At 37.4% G+C, this 26,543-nt stretch overlaps 1 protein-coding gene across 4 annotated transcripts in view; it reads left to right on the top strand.

Moving 5' to 3' along the window:
* The first annotated feature begins 1,431 nt into the window (after positions 1–1,431).
* Positions 1,432–26,543, top strand: part of TSC22D2 (TSC22 domain family member 2) — a 48,455-nt gene continuing 23,343 nt past the window's right edge. For 3 of the 4 annotated variants that reach the window (XR_006818017.1, XR_006818018.1, XM_046002164.1), the window contains exon 1: positions 1,432–3,576. Coding sequence is in view for 2 of the 4 variants with exons in the window: in XM_046002164.1 (XP_045858120.1) it covers positions 1,595–3,576 (1,982 nt within the window). In the remaining 2 variants the exon portion in view is untranslated. Of the gene's footprint in view, positions 3,577–15,243; positions 15,316–26,543 lie in introns of all 4 variants that reach the window. The other variant, XM_046002163.1, reaches the window with a different exon arrangement.

Below are 26,543 nucleotides of genomic sequence, written 5' to 3'. Positions count from 1 at the left end.
TGGCTTGCTATTCTTGGTTAATCATCCCCATTTCTCTCAACATTTCACTCCTCTTACTGCAGTGGTCAACATTTATTTCCAGAAGACCTTTTTTAAGTGATTCGCTTCCTCCATTGGTCTCCCTCTTTATCCTGACTAAATCTCCCTAACCCCCATTTCTATCGCCCTTGTTTCTGTAAGATTTTGCTAAACATTAGACACAGCACATGACCTCCATCCAGTCTTCCAGCGTCTCGTAACAAAATCGACTGGCGCGGTTGTAAGCTTCTCTAGGCTTGGAATTTAAGAGTCTTCAGCCCTTCAACTCTAAAAGACCTACAGCGTATATTTTAAATTTAAAAATTTTTAAATTAAAAAAAAAAACGCTCCCCTTTTTTAACCTTTAGTCCCTCCCACCGCCTCCTCCTCAAGCCTCCACGCGAAACTGCAGGAAACCGGAGGGGGCGGGGCAGTGACGTCACGACGCCGGTGCGTCACGGAACGGCGGCGGCTGCGGCGCTGGCGGTGGCTGCGGCAGCGGCGGCATTTTAGTCGACAGCGGCGGCGGCAGCGGGGCTGCTGCTCCTCCCAGCATCCCTGGCGCGGCCATTTCAGCCCCATCTTGGCCGAGGGGAGGGAGCTGCAGCCGCCGCTTCAGCAGTTTGAATTTCAGTTTCTCCAGGGTCTGCGAACCGGGCGCACCGAGGAGGAGCCGAAAAAGCTACCACCGCTACCTCACACAGCCGGAGCGCCTCAGCTCGAGGGCCAATCAGTCGGCCGCCGCCACCACCACCGCCGCCGCCCCTCACTCTTCTCAGGAGCCGCGAGGGGAGGCCGAGACCGCCGCCGCCCGCGGGGTGGCTCCCCCTGTAAGGGGAGGACCGAGCCGGCTTCCCCTCCCCCGGAGCGGGTTTCCGCCAGAGACAGTCGACATGTCCCTGGGGCTGAGCTCCGGCTAAAGCCGGGGAGGGGGCCGCCCGCCCGCGCCAAGCTCCGCCGCCCGCCCGCGGACCTTCAGCCACCCCCGGCCCGCCGCTCCTGGCTGAATCAGGAATCCCCGGCTCCAGATTCGCCACTCCTTCCTCTTCTTCCCTCAGCGTCCGAGAACCCAGAGCTGACGCCGGCACTGGCCTGAGGAGCCTGAACGGGGCAGCACCGCCCCTCACGCCGCTGCCGCCGCCTCCTCCCCTGCGCCCTCCCACTCCCACCCCCAGCCAAGGCCTGCTGACCGCGCCGAGCGCCGAGCTGGACTGACCACGGCGGCCCCGGAGACTGGAGGAGAAAGCAGGCGGCCCGCCCCTGGGATCGCGCTCGCGCCGCCGCTGAGGGGATTGAATTGAGGCGCCGCTACTGCGGGAGGCGAAAAGGAAGGAGGAGCCGCCGCGCGAGTGCGACGGGGGCAGAACCGTAGAGATCGACTCAGAAGGAAACGGGGAGGAGGATGTCTCACAGAGCGGCCAGCGTCCGGATCAGCCAGTGACTCTTAACAGCGGCGGGCCTCAGACCCCAGCGCGGACTCGGACTTTGTCTTTGGGGGCCCTGCTCTGCCCTTCCTGGTTTCCGGCAAGATTGCAGAGGAGCCAGCGAGCCTCTCTGCCCTCCAGCTTTCCTCACCATGTCCAAGATGCCGGCCAAGAAGAAGAGCTGCTTCCAGATCACTAGTGTCACCACGGCCCAGGTGGCCACTAGCATCACCGAGGACACTGAGAGCCTGGACGACCCGGACGAGTCACGTACAGAGGACGTCTCCTCCGAGATATTCGACGTTTCTCGGGCTACGGATTATGGCCCTGAGGAGGTCTGCGAGCGCAGCTCCTCCGAAGAGACGCTCAACAATGTTGGGGATGCGGAGACTCCCGGGACCGTCTCCCCAAACCTCCTCCTGGACGGGCAGCTGGCGGCCGCGGCGGCTGCTCCCGCCAATGGAGGAGGAGCCGTTTCGGCCCGGAGCGTGGCTGGGGCGCTGCCCAGTACCCTGGTGGCGGCCGCCACCTCGGCCCCTTCCTCCGGGGCACCTGGCGCCCCGCCGGTCGCGGGCTCGTCTGCCGGGCCAGGGACCGCAGCCGCATCACAGCCCCCCACCACTTGTAGTTCCCGTTTTCGCGTGATCAAGCTGGACCACGGGAGCGGGGAGCCCTACCGCCGCGGCCGATGGACGTGTATGGAATACTATGAGCGGGATTCAGACAGCAGCGTCCTGACCAGGTCGGGGGATTGCATTAGGCACAGCAATACTTTTGACCAGACTGCGGAACGGGACAGCGGCCTGGGTGCCACCGGAGGGTCGGTGGTGGTGGTGGTGGCTTCCATGCAGGGGGCGCATGGGCCCGACTCGGGAACTGACAGTTCCTTGACTGCTGTGTCACAGCTACCCCCGTCGGAGAAAATGAGCCAGCTCGCCCCGGCCCAGCCGCAGAGTTTTGGCGTTGGGCAGCCACAGCCGCAGCCACCGCCGCCCGTAGGTGGGGCTGTGGTTCAAAGCGCGGCTCCAGTGCCGCCGTTCCCGGGAGCCGCGGCCGGGCCGCAGCAAATGATGGCAGCCCCGCAGCCGAGCCAGCCCCAGGGAACCGGCCCCGGCGTCCTCCCGCAGGGACCCAACGGACAGGGGCTGCCGCTGACGAATGTAACCCTGACGCAGCCCGGCGTGGCCCTGCCGCAGCAGCCGGGCCCGGCCGTCAGCGCCCCTGCGACGCAGCAGCCCCAGCCGTTCGCGTACCCCCAGCCTCAGCTACCGCCCGGACATTTGCTGCCAGTCCAGCCCGCGGGTCAGAGTGAGTACCTACCGCAGCACGTGGCCGGCCTGCAGCCGCCTAGCCCCGCGCAGCCCTCGTCCACCGGCGCCGGAGCGAGCCTTGCCACCGCTGCCAGCCTTCCAGTGGGCACCGGCCAGAATGCCTCCTTGGTGGGAGCGCAAATAATGGGCGTGTCTTCCTTGCCCAGTGAAGCTGTGGCCCCCGGGCCGGGACCCGCGCCAGGCGGACAGGGCGCGCCTGGTCAGCCGGCCGGAGTGCCCTTGGCTGCTGTGGGATGCGCCGTGCCGCCAGGCCTCGTTCCCTCTGGGACCGGGCAGCCCCAGTCCGTGCCTCCGCCGCAGATGGGTGGCAGTGGTGCGCCGTCAGCCGTGCCTGGCGGCCCCCACGCCGTGCTGCCCGGAGTTCCAAACGTGCCTGCAGCCGTGCCCGCTCCAAGCGTGCCTAGTGTGTCTACCACCTCTGTTACTATGCCAAATGTACCCGCGCCTCTGGTCCAGCCGCAGCAGCTGAGCAGCCATACGCCAGTCAGCAGGAGCAGCAGCATAATCCAGCATGTTGGGCTGCCCTTAGCGCAAGGCACACCCAGTGCACCAACAAGTCTACCACAGTCTGAACTAAGCCAGTTTCAGACTCAGACCCAACCTTCAGTCGGGCAAGTTGACGATACTAGAAGAAAATCAGAACCCCTACCTCAACCACCACTTTCTCTCATTGCTGAAAATAAGCCTGTTGTGAAGCCTCCTGTTGCAGATGCCCTGGCAAACCCCCTTCAGTTAACACCTATGAACAGTCTGGCCACCTCTGTATTCAGCATAGCTATTCCTGTTGATGGTGATGAAGACAGGTATGGAAATCTTACTTAAAATATTTGATAGGAATGCTTGACCAAACATTGTAGTTTAGAATGCAACTTAAGAAAAGTTCTTTTTTTTTTTTTTTTTTTAAACTTTGAGTCCCTTAGTGTTTTTAAGTATAAAAGTTAGTTTGTGTCTAGTAAGGTTGATTTGTCAGTTCTTGAAAAGGCATAGTTTTAGATTGCTAATGTGAAGGTGTAATGAGAGAATTGGTCTTGTCACATTCATTTAAAAGCACAACTGGATAAGGACACAACATTTTTTCATTCAGAAAGGTGGATTTAAGCTTAATTCTCTCGGTTTACAGGTGGCACCTAGTATATTATGCTCCCCTAGGACTGTCCTTTTCTTAGGTAACAGTTATACTTGGACACTTTGTCAGTGTGAGTTTGGAGACTAACATAAAATTAGAAGTATCCCATTCTGGAAAACCAGAGGTGCACTAGTAGGGAAAGATCCATGTAAGTAAGGAATCTCCTCCAGTGTATCTGCAAAGGCTGGAGAGAGAATGGTGAAATGTCAAGTCTGGCTTTGAAGATCCTATCGTCCTCCAGCCTTTTAAATACAAGAACATAGAAGGTCAGGAGGCTTCCCGGTGACTTTGTTAAGATTCTTTTTTCTCTTTTTCTTTTCTTTATTTTTTTAAGTAAAACGGTGTATTGGAAAGGTGTTATCTTCCATCAGTTTTTTTTTTAAAACTACAGAATGGGAAGTATGAAATGAGACTCTTGACAGTAGTAAAAGCTACAGTTCTTGAAATTAGAGTAATTTTATAGTAAAAGTGTTAAGAGTTGTCACCAATTTGCTCCCTCTTTATACTTAAGGGATGCTTTTTTTAATGGTTTAAGTGAAAATTGGTGTATTGCCATACCAATTCTACAACAGTTGAAGTTTGGTTATAGTTCAGTGAGGATTTTAAGTGATTTTCAGGAAATATCACAGGAAAATTTGACATGTATTGCAAATTTTTAAAAACCGACTTGTTACAAGCTTTAGAATTACATTTAAAAATTACAGAGAAGGTTTTAGGTACTTTACAGTTAGGCATTTATTTGTTGGGTTTTTTATTTTGAGCGAGGTTGATTTTAGATGTGTTTAAAGATATCTTTATGGATTTCTAGAGTAATTGGTGTATAGAACAATGAGATCTGTTAAAGCTTTTTTCTTCTGTTTCTTCTGAGTTCCTTCGCATTCTTTTCTTAACTTTTCAGTTTCAACTAGCCTTGTATTTTTGTTACATACTTCTGTTGGTTTGAAAAATACTCATGAAATCATCTCTGCTTTTTGTAATTCAAAGTTCATCTTTTTTTGTAGGTGACTTGCTTGTTGGGAGTCTTTCTTCCATTTGAGAATTCTTAGAGAATACCACGTGTCCATAAGTGAGCTCAGCTAGCTAGTCATTGAGAAATTTTATATGGATGGGACTACCAAGTAAAGAAACTGATTCCACAAGCCATTCAGAAAAATCCCTCTTTACATCTGCTCCCATATTTCACTTTTCACACATAGGGACACACCTAAAATGCAGATTGAGTTTATTTGTTCACCTTTTATAAGAGGTAGCAGATATCTTCCCTTTTCTAGCTGCCAGAAGCCAGTTTTTTCTGATGGGTTCGTAAATAACCATTTACTTGCCTCTCTGTTCCTGAAGTACATTGCCTCCATATCTCAAGAAATGATGAGTGGTTTCCCAAACCACACCCCCCCTCCTTGTAAAACACATGCGCATCTATGAATGAAGAATGTATTTTTCTCTCCTCTTCGTACCTCTCAGTTTAAAGCATATGCAGTTACATTCCCCAGAATTTTAATATGATGATGTGGCATGAAGCAGAGAGATCTGTTGACAAATGGAAACTCTGGAATGTACTCTTTAGGGTATGACCTCAAAGATGCAATTATTTATCCTCTTACTTTATTAAACATGTTAATAATTTTAAGACTTTATTTCAGAAGGTGAATGAGCTACAGCTACTACTATATCTGTTCCTATCAATTGGCAATAGATAATCCAGTGCAGGGGTTTTGATGTGTATGCAGTCATATATTAAATATGGTATTTCCCTCCCCCACCCAGTCTTTTAAAATCTGCATTGCTTACCAATGTTGCATTTCTAATTTTTGTTATAATCTTTCACTGGTTTTTAATTTAACATGCTAGTTTTCAAGATGTAATCTTACACATTTGACTATTTTGTCACTGGATCAACACACCTGGTGAAGGAATAAATCCATTAAGTAGAAATAGTTTTTTGTTTTGTTTTTGTTTTTAATGGAAAGTCTTTATGAAAGAGGGCATTTTAAATTATATGCTTGAAATTAAATAACACAGTTTATCTAGGTATATGTTTAAATTACTGAGAACTATTTTTGAGGAAACCATACCAACAAAAATCATAATTTTAATATGGTGATTTGGGGTTGCCTTCTTAAATTAAAATCTGCATACAATTTTAGTTGCAGCCATTTAGATACAAACATTGGAGTGAGAGGTTTTGAGTAATTATGACTTTAACTTTGTGAATAGCTTGACAAATTTCAGATCCTAAAATTTTGTAAACAGTTCACTTTTTTTTTTTTAAAGTTAATGTGTTAGTAAACATAGTCTCGTTCTTTGAGAAAAGGAAGGAAAATGTAAGATTAACAGAAATGATTGAGGTTTTCGTCTGATATATTGAAAACTATCTTGTGGTGTTTTTGGCTCCATTACCTTTTACAAAGCTTCATTTTAAGACTTATTTGTTTTTTAAAAAGAGGACTTATATATTAATACATTTTAATAATGTGCCTTTAGAAGGGCTGACAGTTATATATAGAAAGCAGGGAAATGTTTTAAAGTTGTTAACACTGCCTATTGACTCTACATTACTAATTGCCGTAAAGTTAAATATTCTAGCCTTTCTCGTTGGAAAGACTTATAGTCAGTTGTTGATTCTCTCAAACTGATTTTGTATAAACTGGAGAATATAATAATGGTTGAAAATATAGTGCACAAAAAGCCACTTTTACGGTAAAAGTTACAAAATTTGTTTAAATTACCAACACACTTAACAGACTCCTTTTTGATAAATGGGGAGAGGTGCAAAACATTACTGGCACTTTTGGAAAGGGAACACAGTACAGATCGTTTTCCACAGATAGCTGACCAATGTGAACTCTTGTAGGGCACATTCCAGGAACTGCTATGAATGGCTGCAATTGTGAACTGTCAGCTACAACCAAAAGATTGTTGGAAACCTGATTGTAAGGATCCCTTAGTGGCAGATGTCTATATCTTACTAATGGTTTTATTTGTGTAGTTTGCTAATGTCTAGTGACGATGTATTATAAATTGTGAATTTTAAGCGGTGTATCCTGGTATGTGCTATAAATACACAAATTTTTTTTTTGTACAGTTATATATGTATCTCAGATATACACACACATACTTGTGCAGGTTTTTTTAACTTGATGGTTAAGTGAGAAGATTATGTAATTGTATATAAAGAGACAGAACTGTCACTCTTACCTTTATTATAAAATCTATAGGTACTTATGAGAGCTCTAAAAGTCTCACTGCATTTAGTCTTTACAAATGAAAGCTCCTTAGTTGAATCTTTATGTGTTATGAGCTTATGTTTCTTTATCAATATTGAATTATGGAGGTAATTTTGCCCATCCAGCTTTACAGTTGACATTTAAATCAAACACTACATATTATCTTAGGTACTCTTACCAAGAATTTTGTAATCAAAGTGTGAAATCCTTTGTATGAGTGACATTATTATTTAGTATAAAAACTAATAATTGATGGATTCATCAGAGTGCCATGCTGATTACCAAAATATACTTTAGTCATAACCATGGCTCTAAGTAAAGGAAATTACCATAGATTTTCAGGAAGATTAATGTTTCAAAAGCATATCAGTAGGCAGTATGGTACTTTTTTTTAAATTAACAATGACATATATATTGTTCAAAATCATGTGTGAACTAAATTCTATAGGCTGAACATTGGATAACCTTTAGTAAACACAAGGGCTTCTATGTGTGTGGGTAAGACACACTCTATGTTAGTAACACTGTTTTTTCCTTGTAGGGGAAGTACGGTATCTTGAACTAAATTGCTTTTATGAGATGTCATTTTTTTATAGTACTGATACTGTGGTATATGTATTTTCTGTTTCCTGAGAAAAAGGGTAATAGTAATCTGTTCTTGGAGAATTCTGATAGCACTAATTTGGAAATAGTAAAACGTGACACTGGATTTATGGATCTGGTACTTGCTAACAGTCCTTCTGTGCATCAGAAGAGATTAGAAGTAGTCATGTACTTTAGTGTTCTAGTAACAAAGAGCACCCCCAACAATCAGATGGTAAAGAAACCAAAATTAGTCTTTACTGAGGAATGGTTGATAGGGGAGTATAAAAAGATCTTGACTTTTCTTTCTTAAAACAACAGAAGTTGGGCAGGGTGGGGAGAGGTAGAGAGTGGTGGCCGATAACCAAGACAGAAAAACAGAGAGTAAAATGACACGGAATACAGTCTCAGAAGGAATAGGAATACTTCTTACTAGTGAAGAAAAGGCATCTAATTCCTTTTTTAAATAATTGTTTTAGACCAGTATGTATTTACTTTTTGAACAGATACTGTTTATTTCTTAATTGCATTACTCTTGAATGAAGAGGAGAGGGTTTATAAAAACGGATTTACCTGGTTAAATGTAGCCCAAATGATGATGTTCCCTAAGTAATTTCTTATTAATGGGAAGAGCAGATTTTTAAGAAAAAACCTTAATAGTTGACAGTATTTAAGGGGTATGTGCACCAAAATTCCTGAATTGGAATATATCCCTTAAATTAGTTCTTTATACCAAACCAAGTGGACTTGTGATTTGAAGCTGTTTTTTTTAATATAGTATAATCAAATTATGGTATCCACAAAGAATGTGCATACCTGAATTAGTGGTATAATTTGGGTTTTTCCCACGGCAATTCTTGAACATACCAAATTACTCAATATTTGTTACATTCTTAATCTGGCATGGTTTAGGGCAAAAACTCCTCCATAAAGATTTAAGAACAGTAACCAATTTATATCCGTCCTATATATCATTATGTGACTTTCTTAATATATTTTAATGTATGCATTTCAAATTTGGCTGCTAATAGTAAGGATACATTATCTGCTTTTATCTCTGAAAAGTATGAACCTAATATGTTTTTAAGTCAGGTGAATTAAATTTCATCCATGCTTCTCTGGATTGCTTACCTCTCAAATTTAAAGCCCCAAATTAGATTTCAGTATTTAGTTTTATTTCTTCATACACAACTAACATTTGTTTAAAAGAATGAACTCTCATTAAGTTATACATTTATAAGTGATGGTTATGTGAAAATTCTGAAGATCATTGAGTAATAATTTTAATAGTGTTCACTTAGGATGTGGACTGTTAGTATATGCCTTGCTAATTGGAGTAAGCAAGACAAATAAGTGACATCTGAATGTTAAATTACTTAGAGCTTCCTTTCCCCATAAGCTTTCACTAAAATTTGATGAAAGAATACTAAATATGGAAGAGAAACTGTAATTAATGGGCCATTTATTATAAATAATGCTGGTGTGTGTTAAACGTGGGCAGTTCCTCTTCATTATTAAACAAGAAAATTGTTTAAACTTTGAATGAAAGATACCTAAAGCGAAGTTTAAAACCAACTAGTTTTGGGGCACCGGGCTCTCTGCTCAGTGGGGAGCCTGCTTCCCTCTCTCTCTGCCTGTCTCTCTGCCTACTTGTGATCTCTGTCTGTCAAATAAATAAAATCTTAAAAAAAAAAAAAAAACCCAACTAGTTTCTAAGGGAGAGTTAGAATTAAGTTTTACTAAATAGTTATGTAAGTTAATCCGAAACCCATCCTTGCTATGTATTTGGTCTACCTAACCTTTGAAAACAAAACAAAAACAAAAAAGGAGATAGAGGCTCTTAGTCAAATAAAATCAGTAGTGTGCTTAATTATGTATTAGCATATGGTGTGAATGACCATTACAGACAGTGGAGTTAGACATGCCTGGGCTGAAATCCCAACTGTGCTGCATACCTGAGGCATTTGACCTTCAGGCAGTTACTTAGTTCTAATAGGCCTCTTGTTTCCCCATATGAAAAATGGGGATAATACCTGTATTGCACAGTTTTGAGAGTATTAAATGAGGTATGCAGGTAGTTTATAAACAGTCCATATATAATATGTATGGCAAGCATACATTACAGAAATGTTAGTATTTCATTGTCCACAAACTTTTCCCAGATCACACCTTAATGTGCTATAAATCATACCAAGAGTTTTCAGTTTTGATCTGAAAGTGTAATTACATGGTGTATGGATGTAATAACAGAAAGGGAAACAGTGTTTTAGGCCAGAAAAGTCATGACGTTGTAAAACATATAGCAGTTGGGTTCTAATCCTGGCTTTTTTACCACTTAATTTCTTTAGTTAAGTCTTTTAACTTATCTCAGTATTCCTCATTGGTAAAGCTAGAATTTGAGACTTGGTCAGACTTTAAGATTCCCTGTGTATTACTTGATACATTTAAACATGTTTCATAAGATAGCTGCCAACTTAAACCTTCCTGCCACCAGACTATCATGTGACAAAAAAACAAAACAAAACAAAAACAAAGCTTGCAGATACTCATCAAGTAGTTTGAATACCCAAGAAAACATTTAAAGTGACAGTATGTCAGTCATTCAACTTTTTTTTATGTTCTCTGAATAGTAAGTACTGGGATACAGAAAAAAAGACTATCCTGCCCTCCCAAGAACTCAGATTATATGAAGATAATTATCAACTATATGCTTTCATATATATCATAGGTTGTGATGGAGTAAAATATAAGGTATTATTGGAACAATTTAGGACATAGTTAGACGTGGTATGGGGAGGAGATAGACTGGTTTCTGCTTAAAATTAATTTATTATCTGCATAGGTAATATGTTTATATGGTTCTAAATATACAGGAATATAAACTGAAAGTCTCTCTGCACTTCTATCAGCCACCCAGTTTCTGTCCTCAGCATCAACCTATTATTACTTGTGCATTCTTCTGAGGCTAACTGTTGGACTGAATCTTAAAAGGGTGACTTAGGCTAGGTCACTGTTAAGAGAAAGGGATGAATTTCTGAATAGAAGAGGATGGCAGTTTGTGTAACAGTGTGGAAGAAAGAGATGTCAGTTTTAGGAAATGATGTGATTAATTTTGAAAGCAACCAGAGTGAAGGGCTTAAATGTCATGGTGAGAAATTGTGATTTTTTTAATCAGAAGATTTGGGTTGCTGTTAAAGGTGTTTCTTGAGGCTTTTATTGTTAAAGTAGTATGTACCTTAGAACCATTTCAGTACGCTTTTCAGTGATTATTGTATTTTTAATTAAAATTTTCCGAAAAAGTTGCATAATAAGGAGATCCTGTGGGAGCTCTGAGTCCCAGAAGTCAGGATTCTTATCCAATGAAATATACTAAATAGTTTGGTATACCCAGCTCTAAGTTTAAGTTCTGTTTGCCCGAATATTACCTTAATAATGATGAAATATTGAGTATATGTTGAGGTACTCTACTAAAAGTTGGTTTTTATATAGCATGATTTGGAAAGTGTAATCCTATATTAAAGACAAACCAAGCTTAATTTTGTAAGGCCTTATATATGCATAATCTCATTGAGTTTTTCAGCAACTGTAAGGAAGTGTTTCTCCCTTTTTTATGGATTAAGGAAACTGAGGCCTTGAGGGTTTGAATCACATAGTTATTAAGTAACAGCATATATTTAGACTTAGGCCTTCTGACACCAAACCCAGTGCTCTTGGATATTTCCAGAGTTAGTTTTATTTTATTAATTTGCTTACTATATAAGATAGGAGGAAGGAAAGCTACTGTGGCTACTGATCTGTTGTGTTGTAACCCCTTACCTAAAGGATATTTTTAATCATTTTAAATCCTTAGATAATAATATTGGAGATGGCCTGTTGTGCTTCCCTGGTTTCTATTTAGAGATCGCTAAAGTTGAGTTTTGACATAAGGGAAGAAAGTATTTGCTGAGTTCAGGGCTCATGTACCTCGTCCTTCAACATTCAGCAATTTTCTTAGCTTAGTTTTGAGGTGTGGAATGTTTTTCCTCTCTGTTACAGTTACCCTACAAAGATAGTATCTTAGCAAAGCAGGTCGATGTATGTCATATTTGAGTCACTCTGTGATGTACTACTTTCATGTACTTAGAAATTAATAGGATAGGTTATTTAGTATATAAAGTCAGGAGGAAAAGGATATTTTTGTTCATTGGTTTTGAAAAATGTCCACAAATGGGAAAACAGCATTTTCATTTCGGTGGCTGAAATTCAGAATAAACCACGCCTCAGTCTCCCTAAGAAGCGCTTTGTTGGCTTTATATTTAGATTAATAGTTAACATTGGCATCAAATATTAGAAAACTGGTTTCAAATTTTATTTCTTGGGCAGAAGAGAATTTGAGACCAAAGTTGCATAAAATTCAGTATTTCTTTCTAATAATTTTAATGTCCTCGGTTGCAACTTGGTGCCTTCAGATTACATAGACTATATAGCCTTGAAATGATCTCTATTAACAGTGTTTTCCTTGGGCTATCAATTTCCTCAATTTTACGTCATCCCAAAACAGATGATCAAGCCCCTCAGTATTTGCAAATGGCTCTTTTGAAGTTCTTGATCAGCTAGTTTTCACAGACTTTTTAAATATATGCCTGTTAAGCAATATTTTGAGACTAATTGTTGCTATTTACTAAAAATCCCTCAAGTTTATGGAAGACACATCCCTGCTGAAGTATTAGAGAAATGAAAAGTGTCATATTTTATAAGCCTGTCTAAATGTTTATCCTTGGAATCTAGACTCTTTTAAATTTTTCTAGAGTACATAGATTGTATTACTCCATATGGTTTCTTCATTTTAAATGTATGTACAAAGTGATTCAGTGCCAGCTTTTGCAACCTAAGTGTATTTGTTCTGACATGTTGAAGACTTTAGGTACATTTATGGTATTTTATTTCATAGGTTCCTTTTTTGCCCCAAGATACACAACTAACTGTAGATACATTCTTTTTTCACTTCTACATTTGACTTATGAGAATCATTTCATTTTTAGAGTCTGTGCTGTAAAAATGCTGGAATCTCATATCTTAAGTCATATGATTTCATTTAAAACCAATTTATTTGGCATATGAATTCGATTCAAATTAAATATATACGTGTGTATTTTTCCAAAGTCAGGGGATTTGAAGTTTTTTTTTAAAGAATGTCATCCTTATAAATATATTGTAAATACTTTTTAATGAATTTTAAATTCCAGACTTGCAGAATAACCTCCAGGTTTACCTTTTGTTGTTGTCTCATATTTATTCCTTTCCTCTTTGAGTCATTCTCTTTTAAATCCAGACAGACCTGTGTGTGAATAGCAAACCTGTCCCCATATGATCCTGGGTAAGCCTGGTTTAAAAAAAAAAAAGCCAATCAAGTCTTCAGTTGGTTCAGTTGACTTTCATTTAAATTGGTAGACTGATTCCAAGTACAGTGAAAAAAGCCCCTGCCAAATGTATCTTGAGAGGATATAAGCTGTTAAATAAATAGTGGTTAGCAGCCTCTTAATCCTTGATATTAGCAGATCTAATCAATATGCTTGATTACCTTGGACCCAGCCTCTAGAGAAAAATAGAGAAAGGGTTAAAAGCATAGAAAAGAGTTAAAGTAGGTAGAGCAGACAAAGAGAAGTACATATACTGAAGTTGCCAATTAATCAAATAGTCTGGCATCTAGTGTCTGTCTGCCTTTCCTAATTTTGGATCATCTAAGAGGTACCCTAGTGGTTAAAGTAAATTCAGTAGGTATTAAGACTGAGTCTTAATCTGAATTTTGAAATCATGGAATTCTGTTGAGTATTTGTTTTGCTTATTGATCATTGATATTTGATTGCTATTCCAGTAGAATTTGGAAATAATTTTTTTATGGTACTAGTAATACTGTAGAGACTCTCTTAAGGTGCTTATGAGGGTCTCAGAATTGCCATGTTGTATTTGAACTTCATTTTGATGATAAAATAATAGCTATTATTTATTGACCATTGACTGTATATACAAAGAGCTTTATATATAGTCTAAGTTCCTTAACCACCCTGCAAGGCTAAGTCATATTGCCATTTATTTATTTATTTATTTATTATTTATTTATTTTTTGCAAGTCTATCACCATTTAACTGATAAAGAGACAGACCTAGAGAGGTTAAAATTGAACTTCACTATATGTTTAGCATAGTGATTTAAGAGCATAAACTCTAGGACCAGATTGTTACCTACTAGCTCTGTGACATCAAGCAAGTTACTTCTCTCTGACCCATTTCCTTATTGGTGGGATAGGAATAATAATAACACCTACCTCTTAGGGTTGTTGTAGAATTGTGTTAATAAATGTAAAACATTCAGAATTGTGTCTGGTGTGTAATAAGTACTTAATGTTCTTAGCTTGCTGTTATTCTGCTGCAGCATGGGTCAAGGATTTTAGAGGTAATGTGACAAGTTTTTGCTAGCTCCCTAATATACAGGTTGGGGTTGGGGAAACTATGGGAAAATGCTGAGAGGTAGAGAGGGAGCTATTAGCAGATTTGTCAAAAGTTTAAATAGTCCCCTAAGAAACCACTCCAGAGATGTGAGGTGAATCAGGTAGGCTGGGAGCTCGCCAGGATGAGCCCATCAGTTAAGATTCTATGGTTATAGATAGCCCTAGGGAACATAGCTCCAGGGAATGGTAGAAATGGATGGTGATTAAGGTGTGGGAGCTCTTAACTCTTAAAGGCCCACTATACTAATATAAGAAATTTGAAAGCTGCCATGTAATTGCTGCACCATGTTTTACCCTAATCCAGAGAAACCACACATAAATAAATGGATTATGAAGGTAGAAATCATGTCCAGTCCAACCCCGAAAAGGACTCAGTTGTTCATCATCAAACTCTATCCAAATAGATCCTGTTAAGAATTTTTATATTATGGGAGTACTTGGGTAGTTCAGTCGTTAGGCATCTGCCTTTGTCTCAGGTCATGGTCCCAAGGTCCTGGGATTGAGCCCTGCGCCTTGGGCGGGCTCCCTGCTTCTCCCTCTCCCACTCCCCCTGCTTGTGTTCCCTCTCTTGCTGTGTCTCTCTCTGTCAACTAAATAAATAAAATCTTAAAAAAATTTTTTTGTATTATGAAGGTGTAGCTTAATTTATTTTACATGAATCCTGTACCTGGGAACAGCTTTGCTAAACTGCTAAATGTTGAGAAACTTATAAAGGCATCTCATATAGAGTAGTGTTGATTAGGCTGTGAACTGGTCACATTCATATGTGTTTAAACATATGCGCACACACATTGGATGCTCTTTTATCCGTATTACCCCCTTTCTTTTAGAACTGTGATCCTGAATTGTTGTCAGGGTCTGCTGGATGTCATCCAGTTTTTTAATTTCTTCCAAAATGTTTTTAAGTAAGCTTATGTTGTGTTTTTTTCTTTTTATTAAAGCCGTTACACTATATTACAAATCTAAAATCTTCCATTTTTTTTTTTTTGAAAAGTAGTGATTTTACTGTACTTTCTCAACCTCATTTCCATTTGATTCTTGGATCTCACAGGAATCCTTCAACTGCTTTCTACCAAGCGTTCCATTTGAACACGTTTCAGGAATCAAAGAACCTCTGGGATAGGTATGAATACTTAACATATGGAATGCATACATGCAAAAGTGTATGCATGAATTGCTTTGCACTGTACTGGTTTCTCATCATTAAACCTAAACTTTATGTGTCATTTTAGGGGCGGGGGGGAATCACATGGTATCTAGCATGGGACAAAGCAGCAAAATAAACCAAAAGAGCAATCTATATTTTAAATAGAATATAAATATACTTTATTTTTTACTTCACTTCTAAGTTATTTACTTTCTTGAAGGACTTACATATTCTATTAAATCTTACTATATGGAATATCCACTTACCCTTGTATATTTTAAAAATATATTCTATAAAATTAACTACAGTTAGTTTACTTTTGTCCTATTTTATATGATTTCTCTGTGAATGCCTTAGTAACTTAAAGCGAAATGTCACTTCATATTAAGAAATTGGAAAAGGGATAAGACCAAGGTATCAAAGAATCCTGTTGAGAAACTTAACATCAAGCTTGTTTGTTAGAGTCCCTAGACCTGCCTGCATTACTGTTTTGTAAACTCCTAAAACAGTTTTTCTCATAGAAATGTTATATAAACTTTGTTTTTAATTTTCTAAAATATAGAATGAAGTCTTAAGCAATCATTTATAGCAAAAGATAATTTGGTTTATCTTTCTGCTTAACACACATTTTAAGTAGTATATGCTGTGTTCAGTTATTTTGCTGAATATTAGCGCTCCATCATTCTGTGTTTAATTACTAGAACAAGCACAAATGCTGTTTTAAAAATTCACACAAAGCTGTGTTAGATTCTTTTAACTCTGCCTGGCAACGCATTTGTGTCCTCTGGCATAGTTTGGATACTACTCATGGACTTAACTCCATCTCTTTCATTAGAAAAGAGTATTGCTAAGTGCATGTACATGTCATGTTAAGACATGATTTACACTGCCTACAAGTGGTAACAGTCTTTTAATTCTTAGGCTTGATTTGTTTGTGTGTCACTCTAAAGAGATTTTCTAACAGTATCTTTTCAGTGATATGTTCCTTAACTGAAAATGTTTTAAAATAGTTACTTGTAGAGCAAGAAATTCTAAAATTTTATAGTACAGTGTTTATAATTTCAATTTTGAAATTGTACGGCTGTATCAATGTAAATTAAGACAAATGTAAATTGTGGCATGAAGCAAACATGAATGCTCATTCAAACGGCTTATCTGATGTAGCCAGGGTGAGTACTTTGGGTTGTGCTTTATTCTTTTCCATTAGAAAAAGGAAAAATAGCATTCTGTTTAGAGATGTAATAAGAATAGAGATAGTCATATGGTAATTTATTTCAAATAGCTAAATTTTGTAAGCTACTGTGATATCAATATGAATAAGAGCTGTTATTTTCATCAGAACAATGTAGAAATGTGTGAACTTTATTTTTTTATAATTTTGACTTAATATTAAAAGTTTTCTTTTGTTTCCTTATAAAACAACCATGGAAGTTGCCTACTCATCATTTGTTGTTACAGCTAAATACTTCTTACCTGTTTTCTTTTTTAGATACAGAAATATTTAAGGTATCAAAATAAGGCAAGTTGATTTATCTGTAGTTACTCATGGGTTGAAAGTATTTTCTGTTCTTCTCTTTGAAGCCTGTCATCCAAAGCCAAGAAGTTAATAGTGTGTTAGTAGTATGTTAATGCCAAAGTATAATCAGAATTTATATTCTAGATCAGCTGGTCTTCACTGTAAGTTGGCCCTTTGGTACTAAAGTGACAGGTCCAACCCAATACTAGTGGCTTCCTTTTAACTTTGCAACTAGCTTATGAAATTTTTAATTGAGGGGCCTGGCTAGCTCAGTTGGAGCATGTGGCTCTTGATCTCGGGGTCATGAGTTTAAGCCCAGTGTTGGGTGTAGTGATTACTTAAATAAAATAAAACCTGAAAAAAATTGTTTCAGTTGATAAGAGCAGTAGCCTAGCTTTATTAGTTCTAACTATATGACCTCCGTTGGCAAATATCTACAGACTTTTTAATAGGTATATTAGCAAATAAAGTATTATGGGAATATACATTCTTTTTCATTGCAGATGGAGTTGAAGATTTATGTGTGTTAAACTTTAAAAAATAGTAAATATAACTTCTCCTGACCATGTTTGTTTTAGATTTCACCAAATTGCCTTGTTCATTTTTTTACTGTTACAAATTACAGATTTTTAAAACAATTTTACTAATTTGGCAAATAAGTATTTTGCAGGGATGATTCTGTTAAACAGAACTATTCAGGAGTTTAATGGGACTGTAAATCCCTTACATTACTTAGTTTGAGGTATAAAATTGCTTATTGGTATTGACAGATAACCATATTTCAGGTTCTTGTTTATGAAATCTTGGAACTCATTTTCACTAGAGACCGCTTTAAAATTTAAGCCCTTTGCCAGTTTTCATTAAACCTGCCCTAAGTAGCTGAAGATCTTGGTTTTGCCTTACTTGAAAGTCTGGAATCTTTTTTTTTTTTTTTCTCCCCAGGATTCTTTTTAGCAGAGTATCTTTTAATCAAAATACAAGTAATTAATATACCTTGCCTCACATTGACTCAGAGTTCCCTAATGGCCCCTTTGTTTCCTTCTCTATTTAAATTAGAATTACCAAATTGAGAAGCTTTTCACCCATTTGCCTCTGCCTGTATTTATAAATTCTCTTGCCACTGATAGCCCGTGCCTTATTCAGTTATTGTACTAAAGTTTAAGCTACTGCCAAGACTTCCTTTCCTTTTTACTGTAGGTGCTATCATTGTTCTCTGTCTTCCCCCACTTTGTCATTTGCAGAGTACTCAAGGAATCAAGCTAAAACCATCACCAAATATAAGGACAATTGATACTGACAGCTCAAAAATAATACAGACCTTTCCTATGAAGTGCAGAATGTTTGCATTGACTTTATTAAAATGAATAACGTAGTTTCTGTAATTAGCTTTCTGGAGATTATCTTACTGGAGTGATAGTGATACTTAGTTGTACTCTAGCCTGTTGGCATTTCAGAATAATAACTTTAAATTTTGACTTTATACTTTTCTTCTTTAAAGAACAGTTCTGAACTTAATTATTGGCATTGCTTTGTTACATTGACAAAACTAGTTTAGAAACTTATTTTTCTAATCTCTGGGGAACAGGCTGTTGTTGGGAGTCCTTTGTCTGCAAAAAAGCTGAGGGTAAGAATTTATAACAAACACATTTACCCTCTTGTGTATATCAGGTCAGTAAGGTAAAGGAGCACTAGGGAGGAAGAAAGTTTTACCAGGTAGACCAAAGGAAGAAATCGGGTAACTTTTCAGGATTTAAACTTCATTGATAAACACATGCAGTATTTCTGCTTTAATGAAGAAAATGCGCAAGTGCAGTTAACAAATGAGAGTAACAGTTGCTAGGTGCACTATCCCCATGAGCTGGCTTGTCCTTTCTTATGATAGCACCAATATTTAAAGAAAAATGAATAAGGAAAGCAGTAGTGCACATGGATGTTAACTTAAAATGAATGTCCAAGTTTATGGTCTTTTTACTAGATACCTGATTTCAGTCAAATTGTCTTGTTTAGTCTTTTAGAGTGATTATTCACTTACATCTGTTTGCATCTAGTTTAAAAATTACTCGATTTAAAAAGTTCTTGTTTAAATCACATATTTTGTGTTAGAAAGCAGGTATTCAGTATTTCCTGTCATTGTCCCTATGAGATTTCATTTTTGAAGTTAGGAGTAGATCAGAAATAAGCTGCTTATATGAGATAATTTGTTTTGTTTTATTCTCCAAGAAGCTTGGGTACATGATTAACACCCACCACTACTTGCTAACCCAGATGGTAAAACTCAGGTTTCAGAGCTTGGCTAATCTAGTTTTTGAATGCTTAGTAATAAGACATTTTTAAAATCTTTTTATTGAAGTATAATTTGTATCAGAAAGGTACACCATTCATAATTTGTACAGCTTAAACTGAACGAACCTGTGTAACCAGGACCCAGATCAAGACACAAAATATTGTAAGCTCCTTATTTTGTGTCTCTCTTCTTTCACCTAATGCTTGATATACATCTATATGGCTCTGCACAGTTGTAGATCTGAACTAAAGTTGACTTGAACAATGCAGGGGTTAAGGGCACTAACACCCTCCTCCCCCTGTGCAGTTGAAAATCCAAGTACAACTTTTGATTCCCCCAACACTTAACTGCCTATAGCCTACTGTTGACTGGAAGTTTTACTGATAAACAATCAATTAACACATATTTTGTATGTTGTATGTATTATATATTGTTTTCTTACAAATTAAGAGAAAAATGTTATTAAAATCATAAGAGAAAAATACATTTAAGTACTGTAAAAAATCATGTATGTTAATCACTATATTGACTATGTTGTACGCATGAAACTAAATATATCAACTGTGTGTCAATAAACATAGATAAATAAGATCCTTATCTATCTGTACCTGTGCAGTTCAAACCCATGTTGTTAAAGGGTTAACAGTACATAATTATGAAGAATCACCATAGTGAGTTACTTGTGGAGACTGTTACTAATCAAATATTCTCTCCTTATTAGGAGGTATTCTCTACTTACTAGATGAGGCTATGAACCTAAACTATTTTGTAAGCACCCCAAATGTATTCTCTAATAATTTGTACTTAGTACTTACATGATTTATTATGTGATTACATTTCGACCTATTTCAGTTATGGATAACCAATAGAGGATAATCAAAAACATGAAATTAGAGGACAAAGTTTTAGTGACCTAACACCTTTTAGGACTGATCTCAGATTTATATAAAAACCTAAGGATAAATGTTCAGACATTAAAACAGGAAGTCTTAGCTATTATTGGATGATAGCATTTATAAATTAAACAGTCTGAAGCATGTGAAGAAATTGAGAAATTGATAGAACTTCTATGTAAATTCAGGAAAGTTGAGATTTCTCAGTTTAGAAGGTAGAGTAAAAAATACCTAGATGTTGCCTGCGTTTTACAATATTGATTAGCAAGTTACAGATCCATCACAAAAACTAATGTAATTTTAGGTAATCTTTTTATAACTAGAAAAAACAGGAAGAGATGATTACAGACCTATTGTACTCCATTTCTATAGGATAGTTATTCTAAATACAAAGGAAACTTGAAGCTACTTTCTTTATACTTTACCTGGATAGACAGGGGGGTGTTTCAACAGAGGCTTGAGCTTACTTTCTGCAAGTAGATGCATCTCTGCAAAATAGTCTTGCCATCACTATAAATATATAACATTAATACAATTAATAACTCTCTTCCTGGCTGTGTCAACAGTGTTGACCTTGAATGAGATTTAAAGCCACTTTTAAAAATCCCTATTCTGTAGAGTTTTATTCCCCCCACTTAGTTCTAAATGGGAAAGAAGAGTTAAGGAAAGCATTGGAATTGAGTTACTTCTGCTTTGTCATTGTTGGACATGATTATCAGAAAACATGAAAGAGGGGTGTCTGACTAAGTCTCGGCACAGGTCTTTATCTCAGGGTTGTGACTTAACACTGGCCTACTTAAAACCTCCAAGAGCTGTGTATTTGCTTAAGGAATGGAAGACTAGCAAACCCTTAGGAAAGAATGCCATATCAGAGGCAGTTAAGTGGTGATCACAATAGAGAAACCAATGAACTGGGTCTTGATACGGGAAAAGATAGGTAAGAACATCATCACATAACTGAAAGTGATAACTGTCATTTAAAATTCAAACATTTTGTCTCTCAAGTACAGCTGGAGGTATTGGTCAAAGCTTCTTTAGGAAGTGACCTTTTGAGTTGGAATCTGAAAGGTGGGTAGAATTTGGTCATACAGAGTGAAAGACCTGAGGGAAAGGGAGAATTCCAGCTTGGGGAATACAGTGAACTACTATGAAAGTAAAGAGCATATGTGATAAGGACAGTTAAATTTGGTGCACAAATCATTTGAAGACAATAGAGAAAAGATATTGGATTGGACAGAAACCAAAGGTAATAGAAAGGTAATGAAGGCCTGAATGAGGCTATGGAGATGAGGGAAGAATAGTTACCAGAAGGTAGGAATTAGACGATGTTACAACTCAAGAGACATGGTAGGGAAGCAGACAAATTTGACTGCAAAGTCTCAAATCTAATTGAGGGAATGGTGGTACCATTAGAAAGTATTAGTAAAAGAATTGGTTTGGAAAAGTGAAAATAGTAATGAGATTCTGGTTTTAGCTGCTTTGGCTGAGTGAGCTCGTAGAAAGTCAAGGTGGAAACTCAGTAACAACTGGAGTGAGACACACAGCTTATTAGAGAAGCTAAGGCTAGAAGATATTGAAGACCATTTATTTATTTGTTTCATTATTATTATTTTAGAGTTTGAGCTTTAGGAAAGGTGGAGGTTGTCAGGAGTAAGCAGAGTGTAGGGTAAGAGGGTCAAGCCAGGTCATTGGGAAACACTGCCTACTTTAGAGAACAGGAGAAGCTCTGAAGAGGATAAGTGATCTTAAGAGACTGGAAGATTCTGAGACTATTATTTACTAACCAAAAAGAAGGGAAAGTATTTGATTCTCTATTTTGAAAAAATTTCAATTTTATAGAAAAATTATAAGAGTAATAAAAAGCTCCAGCAATCTTACCGAGATTAAACATTAACATTTTGTCATACTTGCTTTATTATCCTAACATATTATCTAGGAACCATTTAAGAATAAGATTCAGATATCCTGTCCATTTGACCTAAAAATACTTTGAGCATATGTTGCTTAAGAAGATTCTGTTATGTAACAGCAGTTTAATTAGCAAATTCAGGTTTGATGTACTGTTATCTAATATGTAATATAGAGTTTATATTCAGATTTTACAGTTGTCCCAGGGTCTTTCATGACTATTTTTTACCTGATCCAAGAGCCAGTCCAAGATCACAGATTACATTTAATTATCAAACACCTGTCTTTTTTCCTTCTCTCTTGTATAAATAAATTCTTTTCTTACATTAGTCTTCTGTAGGACCGTTTAAATTAGAGTAGCCTAAAAGAAGTCCATATTATAAGGAGTGGGAAGGAGAGATAGGTACGATGCCTAAAATTCAGCTGAAACAGCTACTGGGACTCAAAAAATGTTATAAGAGGATGTCTTTTGTTTCTCAGAGTTTGGGGGGGGGGGTTTGGGGGGTGATGGCAAGAGAAGGAGACCATGTAGACATTAATGTGGGTGTGTGTCTTAGAACAAATTGAAGTATATTCATGTACCAGTTATTGTCTATATCATGATTTATACACACACACACACACATCTATTAAGTTGGGATTCTAATTATCTGGAAAATATTGGAAAAAATAGTGTAATTTGAAGACATTTTAGTCACCTCTTTGGTTTATAGATTATGTATTTGCTATCCTTTATATTCTGTTGTGTCTTCCTAGTTTTATTCTGATAGTTGTCTAAGGTTAATTGTCTACTGCCAGATTTTTAACCACAGATCTACATCTCATTGCTTGATACGGTGTTTCAGTGGATCCTAAGCATTTCTTCTCTTCTTTTAGCTTTGCTATGACTAGCTGAAATGGGATACCTGCCATGCTGACATTATTTTCATCATATAACCAGACGTCAAAATTGGTGATGGGAAATTATTGACAGCTTATCCATTATTATGTGCTTCTGCTCATGTGTTTACCACTTTCTTTAGTTAGTGAATTTTCTTAACATAAGTCATCACAGCCTACTCTGAAAAATCAGTAATTATTTTCAGGGTGAAATTTGAGAAACAGTTGAAATAGGTGAAAATAGTTGGTACGGTTGTGGTGGTGTTGTTAATTTATTTTTACTTTTCACCAGAATGATTTTAAGTAAACCAAAAGCTTTGACTAGAACAGAAACTTGTATGTGTGAATTAGTGTGTAAACGAATTTGCTAAACCCGATTTATTTTTTTCTGCAGAATCTAGAACTCTGTAAAAAAGCTTTTTAAGAAAAAAAAAACTTACTGAACTTGTTCAGATGAGACGGACATTTAAATATGTGGCCTGAAGTTGTTGAATCAGAACAAATCTAACATCTGTTTTATTTTATTTTCCTTCCAGTCTTCAACAATGAAAAAAATTAAAACTCATACTTCTTTCAGTGTATTTAAACCTACAAATAGTTTTGCAACCTTTTGGGAAGAAAAATATTAAGTGGAATTATTTTATATTTTTGTTTCATTAATTTGGGTTCATACATAGTTAAATGAGAGAAATGACTGTATTCTATTTGGCATTCTCTTTGTGTGTGCATGTGCGAACTTGTACTAACATTCTAAATCACCAAATCAAGATATATATTAGATTTTTGTGATGATCATATAAAGTATTCAAATGCATTCGTTTACCCAAAATTAGCTTCTGTGTTTAGGTTTCAGCTGACTGCTTTTAAAACATTTTTCATATTTGACAGAAATAAATTTAAATAGGTAGTAGTAATTTAGAACATGTATTCAGTGATATATATCTTTAAGAAATAGCATTTTTATGCCATTTTGTTTCCTGGTTGGTTTCAGAGTTTAAAGATCTTGGTTATAAATACTAAAAGGTTTGGACTGCTCATGGTATTTTTTTTTTTTTTTTCAGTTTTTAATTGTGGTATTTGGCTCAGAAATAGTGGTATATGTAACTTGTGTCTTGGAAGCCAGAAATGTATCTTACTGCATATCTACCTGGTGGTATAGCAAGATAAAGAACGTATTCTTTCCTACATCTACACACTATTTGAAGGGTAACAAGAAGGGAAAGGAGTTGTTTAGTGTGACTAATCCCCACTCCTTCTGTTCAGAGTGACTGTTAACTATTCATCTTCAAAAAATTTATTTGCAGCATCTACTTCTGTTTTAGATATTGCTAACTTAGTTCAGAAAATATTGCTAAACGTATGTTTGGAATAGTCATACATGCTTTGTTTCAAGAAAGGCGATAATTACTCTTAAAAGCATAATATGTCATGCTATCTTAAATTTTAAGAGTAGCTGTAATTCCTAATGTTAGCTATTGTAGTAAAAGCTCAGTCAGATATCCCGCTTTCTATTAACAAAGCCTGTTACTCCTTATCACATATGTATTTGAATAATACATAACTGGCTTCCATCTACTCTGTTTTTTCCATTTTTATCTTCTGTCCCAACCCCCAATTTCTGTTTCTTTTAGTCCTCTTTAGGCTATTTCTGCTCCTTTTGAAAGAATAAGGAGTATAAACATTTGTGAATGAACATGCTCTATTAAAATATCAAAATATCAATAACCTATCTTGTTAGGGGTATTTTCCGAAGCTGTATGAATTTTTTTAAGCCATGTATTTTGCATTTCTTCCACTAATAGGTACATTTAATATGATGCATAGCTTGCTAAACACATTTTCTTAAATTTCTCATACTTAGTTTTTAACGTAGCTAATCATCTTAAATTATATCTTGGCTGATCCACAGATACATGAGGTTCTCTCTAATTGTGTATGTCTTTTTATATGTGAATTTCTTAGAACACACTGTCTTTGCAGTGTTCTAATTCTATTAGATATCTTTGGACTAATTTTTTTTCATAAGCTTATCTTTGATATTCCTAGCCTCATTTCCCCAATACTTAAATCTGTGGAAGGACTATATGTAATTTATTGGGAGCATACAGGGTGGTCCCATTTCCCCTTTGTCTCCGTTTAAAAAATACGCACTTCTGACATTTAGGGAAGCAAGCATTTATTTATTGTGTCTAAGATTTCTCAAAACAGTATAGTGAACTTTTTGAAGAATGTGGTGTACACTTGAAAGTGAAATTTTGTGTCAAAGCTAAGGACATTTATTCAAATAGCAAGTTCCATTAGGAACTCTTATATGTTTGTTTGCTTTCCCGTATCAGTTTTCAGGTGACTTGGAAATCGCAGGTCATCCTCCTTCTTACCCTGTGCTCTCTTTGTTCTATCAATATAAATTTGTCATAATATTAGCTAAATAATAATAAACTTAAACCTAGTTTTTGCTGGACTATACTATATGACTTAGTAGCTCACTCTCAGTTAAGTGGGACTTTTTCCTCCTCACAAATTAAAAAAAAAAAAATGAAATGATAAATATGGGAAATGTTTGGGATTTGTTTTTGATAGCAGTCTTGCCAGAGATTGGAGATTATGATTGATATATCGGAATAAGTTTCTAAATACTAATTTTGGGACAGATTCTAATTTTAAATTGACTTTTTAAGAATATCTAATTAATCCTAACTGTGTTCATCTACAAACATTTCAGTTACCCAGTTTTATTTCAAATTTTTAATAAGGATTTCCTACATGTTGGAATTTGGTCATTGAAACCCTTCAAAGGTAACTGGTAGCCGCTAATTTTGAAAATGCATAATGGAGAAAAATCTGATAATGGAAGTTTTGTATTTTTGTATTTTTAAATGTAATACAGCTCTTAAGTCCTTAATTTGCCCTATATTTATATAATGCACACACCCTTTAAAATTTTTCTCTACAAATGTCATAGGAAAATAACTAAATTGGCTTTATATGACTGGTTTTAATTATATATTCCAGAGGCTTTCCAGGCATTTGTCATAACAGTGCTTGTTGTTGACAGGCCCTTTAACAGAGGGTCAGGTAGTCTGCCCCTCAAATGGCCAGTCCATCAAAGCCTTCACATACAAGCCAAAATACTAGCATTACAAATACATATATTTCAGGAAGGATATACTTTGCTACATATGGCCAGGTATTGTATCTTCTCATGGGACTTGTCCCATGAAAGAGTAAATAATCCAAAGAACTTTTTTAAAATTATGGTAGTATTTTGGTTGATAGGAGACAAGAGTTGCATAAAAGCTTGCTAAAAATGTTTTGGTAATACGTTGATGAGATGACCACAACTTTAAACTACTACTTATCCTCATGGTATGGGTTTTTGCCTTCACCAGGTGATTACATCATAAGGCTGTGCTTTGACAAAAGATAGTAAAGTATGATTTTATTGAAGTCAAATGTGTTGTGAGATTACATTTGGAAAGATTATATTTGTAAATTGGAAAAAAATCCTGATCTTCAGATTGTGTGGGAGACTTTTAAAGACCATGTATAATAGAAAAATTCCATTAAAAGTTAAAATCTGTAACAGCACAACTCCAACCCCCTATATTTGGGTTACATATTTCTGGAGATTGCTGCAGAGTTTCCTTACAATGCTGTCTTTGAGTTTTCTATGGCTTTGCATATTTTGATCTTCCTCAGTGATGGCTTCCTTTCCCCCCTCTCC

The sequence above is a fragment of the Meles meles genome, chromosome 4, assembly GCF_922984935.1.
Source record: "Meles meles chromosome 4, mMelMel3.1 paternal haplotype, whole genome shotgun sequence".
Taxonomy (NCBI): domain Eukaryota; kingdom Metazoa; phylum Chordata; class Mammalia; order Carnivora; family Mustelidae; genus Meles; species Meles meles.
Note: the sequence above shows the minus strand (reverse complement) of the source record. Positions and strands in the feature narration are given on the sequence as shown.